The following is a 5,312-nucleotide window of genomic DNA, read 5'->3' as shown; positions in this document are numbered from 1 at the left end:
GAGAGAGAGAGAGAGAGAGAGAGAGATTGTGAGCTGCTCGGTGTGGATGGGTGATGGGACTCAAACTCCAATCTTCTGCAAGAGCAATATACTCCCTTAACCTCTAGGCAGCTGTTCACCCGAGGTGTCTTTGCAGCATCTCGTAGTTATAGGTTCCTCTTTTTCTTCCCTTTCATTTTGTTTTTGAGATTTTAAAATCTTACGTGTGGTGCTGGGAATCACCCTATAAAACAAGTCCTCATAACCACTAAGCCGTCTTTCCAGCTCAGTTCCCTTTTTCTTTTAAGTCAGGACCTCACTATGTAGTCCTGGCTGGCCTCAAACTCAGAGGTCCAACTACATTGTGCCTGCTCCTTACAGGCTCCCCTCCCCTTTTTGAGATCTTCCAGCCTCCTTGGTACTGGGATTAAAGGCATGCCCCATACCCAGCAACCCTCTCTTCCTCCCTCCCTTTCTCCTTTCTCCTTTCTCCCTTTCTCCCTTCCTCTTTTGGTGAGGCAGGGGGTCTAGATGATTTCTTTGTATAACTCTGGCTGTCCTGGATCTTGCTCTGTGGCCCAGACTGGCCTTTAACTCACAGAGATCCTCATGCCTCTGCCTCTGGGATTAAAGGCTTGAGTCACCACTCCCCAGCAAACCCTCTCTTTCTTTTCTCTCTCTCTCTTTTTAAATTAAGAAATTATGGGGGCTGGAGAGATGGCTCAGTGGTTAAGAGCACTGTCTGCTCTTCCAAAGGTCCTGAGTTCAATTCCCAGCAACCACATGGTGGCTTACAACCATCTGTAAAGGGATGCCCTCTTCTGGTGTGTCTGGAAACAGCTACAGTGTACTCATATAAATAAAACAAATCTTTAAAAAAAAAAGAAATTATTACATTTATATGTATGTGCCATAGTTTACGTGTGAAGCTCATAGGACAACTTGCAAGAGTTGGTTCTTCTATGTGCATTCCAAGAGCTGAGTTCAGGCTTTCATACTTGATGGCAGGTGGTTTGCTTTGCTTTTTGTTTTTTTTATAAATCTCATAGGTTATTCCTTCCTTTTCTTTCCCTTTAAACTTGTCTACTTGTGGCACATGCCTTTAATCCCAGCACTTGGAAGACTGAGGCAGGTTGATCACTATGTATTCATGGTCAGCTTGGTCCAGGCCAGCCAAGGATACATAATGAAACTGTCTCATTCAAAACAATATATATATATATATATATATTATATATAGTTACACATGCACAGTCCATATTTCTTTGGGGGGAGGGGGCATTAGGAGTTGGAATAGGGTATTGCTGTATCTTACACTGGCCTGAAACTTACTGTGTAGTCCAGGCTGTTCTTGATATTAGGATTCTCCTACCTCACCCTCCTCAATGTTGGGATTCACTTGTGAACCACCGTTCTTTGACTGGGCTATACATAATGTCTAGTCTCACGTTCCTATAAAATCAGCAATTATTGGTATTCAGAATCAGATTACTAATTCTCTGGGGATTGTACAGTACCTAGATCTGGTCATTCATTGGAAGTCATTATGATGTCTTGGTTATTGTCTGTGTACGGTACATGCATGATGTAAGTAGGTGTCTATGCATGTGCCCTGGAGAGGATGTAGGTGTCAGAGCATGCCTTTGTCAAATTGGCTCTCCTCTAGAACCTTTACTTGGGTTTCAGGGATCAAACTAGGGTCACCAGATAGGCCTGGCCAGCATCTTCACCGACTGAGCCATCTCACCAGCCAGACATTGGAATTATTTCTTTTTCACTTGCTAGTTTGATTACTTTATAGTCACTTCTCATTATCTGTTTGCTTGCACAGTGGTCCCTGAACCACAGTTTAACATCATTACATTAACCTGTGTAAATTAAGTTTGATTTAATTTTGAATAAACCCTCTTAGGGAGCTCCATAGATCTGGGAAATGAACAGATCTGTGTGATGAGCGTGCTAAGTGTTGTACTGTCACTGTTGGGCTGCAGTGAGTGTCACTACACTACACTGCATGGGTCACTGAGTGGAGGATCATCGTAACTAGGAAAAGAGATCTGGGGGAGCATAATTTAGATTGGTGTGTCAGGAAAGGCTTTCTCTAAAGATGGGCTTGACTTGACCTAGGAAGTATAAATACAAATTAGTGAAGCAGAGAGAATGCTTTAGAATGGACATTGTACATGATGACCTTTTGCTGAGATAGAGCTTGGCTTATTGAAGGATCAAGGGAAAGGCCAGCAATTCCAATAGTGTTATGACTTAGGGGAAGAATTACCCTGAGACAAGCAAGGCTTGGTGCATGTTAATGTCTTGAGTGTATTCTAGGTGCTGTGCTGGCTTCTTGGTCCAGTCTGCATCTCTGAAGGATGACGGCTGTGGATGGGTTAGAAAGTTGACAGCTGATGTTAGGACGGAGAAAGGCAGCGGTGAGAAGTGTAACCCTCACCTTTGTCTGTGCCCACAGGTCTCTGGCGAAGCCAATGAGACCCAGATTGCAGAGGCGCTGAGGCGGTACAGCGAGCGGGCGTTTTTTGTCAGGGAGGCTCTGTTTCATCTCTTCAGCCTGACTCACGTGATGGAGAAAACCAAGCCAGACATCTTAAAGGTAAGGACAAGAAACCGGGCTGGGGAGATGGCTCAGTGGTTAAGATCACTGCTGCTTTTCCAAAGGACCCAGGCTCAAATCCCAATACTCACGTGGCAGTTCATAACTGTCTATAATTCTAGTTCCAGGGGATCTAACACATTCACACACAAACATGGAGACAGAACACCAATGCAAAAAAAACAAAACAACAAAAAAACAAAAACAAAAACAAAAAAACAAAGCAAGAAACTGGTGATGAAAAATTTTGAAATTACTTTTCCAGATTTTATGTATTGAGTCTTTGACTTTTATTTATTTATTTATTTATTTATTTATTTATTTATTGTTTTTAATAGGATTGATGATCCCAGTTCGTTATTAGGTATAGATAAGAAGTTAATTGGACATGATTACTGAAGTTTATCGTAGTCTCATTAAGCAATGCTTTTCAGTGCGATGTAGTTACTTCAGTCCAGTGTTCCCTGTGATGTTTTGTTACAAGGAAATGGAAGTATAGGATGGGCTCAGCGTACTGCTCTGTGTGCCAGCCTTGGATGGCTTCCCTCTCAGAAGAGCTTTACAGATGCAGTATTAGGTAAGTCAGCTAGAGAGATGGCTCACTGGGAAAGAGTATTTACTGGGGAAGCACGAAGATCCGAGTTTAGATCCTAGCACCACATTTTAAAAAGCCAGTGGCTTTTATATGCCTGTAACTCCTGTGCTGGGGCAGGTGGAGACAGGAGATTACTAGGGCTTGCTGCTGCCAGGTTAGGCCCATAAGGTAGAATGTGACACAACGGGGCAACCAATTCTCTCCTCTGGCCTCCACATCTCCATATCTACACACACATGTGCACACACACTACTCACACACATCCCCAAAATAAATGTAGCTCAATTGGTAGAGACTTGCCTAGAGTGCATGACACCATAGTTTTAATCCCTAACATTGTATAAACTACATGGTGGCACATGGCTGTAGTTCCAGTACTTGGGAAATGGGGTGAAGGAGAATCAGAAGTTCAAGGGCATCCTTGACCATACAGTAAGTTGAAGGAAAGCCTCTGCTGTATGAGACTCAGGAAAAAACATCCATTAAGCTGGGTACAACACATACCCTTTAATGCCAACACTCAGGAAGCAGAAGTTGATGGAGCTTTTCAAATTTGGGCCAACCTAGTCTGGATAGTGAATTTTAGGTCAGCCAGAGCTACATAGTGAGGAAAAAAAAAAAAAAAAGAGTTCCATTAATGTAGATCTGGATATGTAACCCACTGTTAACAGTCTTGTCTTGTATACGTGTGGTCCTGGGTTCAATCCTTAGTATGACACAGAAACAGGAGTGTTGTGGGAGGAACAGTGAGCTGGCTCAGCAGGTAAAGGAGCTGCTGCCAAGTTTGAGGAACCGAGTTTAGCCCCCAGAGTTTAGTCTACCTCAACATGGTAGAAGGAAAGAATTGACTGCCAAAAGTTGTCCTCTGATTTCTAGGTACACACACACACACACACACACACACACACACTCGCATGCAACCCCACCCCACCCCACTCCCACATCTACACATCCACACACATAGCACCCACCCACCCACACACCTACAACCATGCACCACACACACATACACACACAGAGGTATCTTCAGCTGAATATGGGGGCATCAAGCTGTAACTTCAGGATTCAGGAGGCTGAGGCAGAAGGATTACCAGTTAGACCCCAAGTGAGCTACATACATAGTAAGTGTGAGAACAGCCTAGACTTCGTGAGGAGAGCTCTGAGGCTGGGGAGAGGGCTCAGCAGTTAGAGCACTTGTTGCTCTTGCAGTCTCCCAAGTTTGATTCCCAGCACCTACACGATGGCTTACAGCTATCCATAGCTCTAGTTCCAGGTAATCTGACATGCATGTGTGTGCCACACATACATGCATGCAGGCTAAACGTCCATATACATAAAAGTAAGCCCAAAAATTAAAAAGAAAAGTAAGGAGTCCTTAATACAAATTTAACGTCTGATGTGGACGTTTGCCGTTAACCCTGGCACTTGCGAGACAGAGGCAAGCAGATCTCTTTGAGTTTGATGCCAGCTTTGTCTATAAATTGAGTTCTAGGCTGGCCACGGTTATGTCGTGAGACCCTATCTCAAGAAAGAGATGGTTGGGTGGTTGGAAAAGCATATTTGCTGCACCAGTGTATAGCTTAGTGGTAGAAAACACTTTGGTTTGATCGCTGGCACAAATATTCATAAATAATAGTAACCAACATATTTATGAACACACGACATTTAAATTTGGTAAGGCTACATGGACTTTAGGGATCTATATCAATCAATATCTTTTCTATATCTTACGTAGATTCAGTTTTGAAATCTAGTGAGTGTAAGACTTTATTTTATATTTCATTTAGTGGCCAAAATCCGAAGCGATAGATTTTATCTTCCATTTTATAGATTGTGAAACTAAGGGCCTATGAGGTTAATAAACAATAAGTCAGTGTCAGAGCCAGAACGGACTTGATCTCCTAAATATATTAAATATTCCAGTGGAGTGCTCAGATAGGAACTGTAACATTTTATTCTTGTCACTAATACCCGTCACTTCATATAAGCCAGGAGAGGGTGGTGATTGTTTGGTCTTTTTTCTTCCAGTTTTCTTCCCCTCCCTTTCCCTCCCCTTCCCCTTCCCCTTCCCCTTCCCCTTCTTCCCCTTCTTCCCCTTCTTCCCCTTCTTCCCCTTCTTCCCCTTCTTCC

General features: G+C 43.1%; 1 protein-coding gene across 1 annotated transcript in view; it reads left to right on the top strand.

The window, feature by feature from the left end:
- The window catches only part of Zyg11b (zyg-11 family member B, cell cycle regulator), a 58,218-nt gene that overhangs the window by 28,643 nt on the left and 24,263 nt on the right, over positions 1–5,312 (top strand). The window contains exon 4 of the mRNA XM_021199961.2: positions 2,447–2,587. Within this exon, the coding sequence (XP_021055620.1) occupies positions 2,447–2,587 (141 nt within the window). The remainder of the gene's footprint in view (positions 1–2,446; positions 2,588–5,312) is intronic.

This window comes from Mus pahari, chromosome 6, assembly GCF_900095145.1.
Source record: "Mus pahari chromosome 6, PAHARI_EIJ_v1.1, whole genome shotgun sequence".
Lineage (NCBI taxonomy): Eukaryota > Metazoa > Chordata > Mammalia > Rodentia > Muridae > Mus > Mus pahari.
This window is presented reverse-complemented; position numbering and strand designations above follow the sequence as displayed.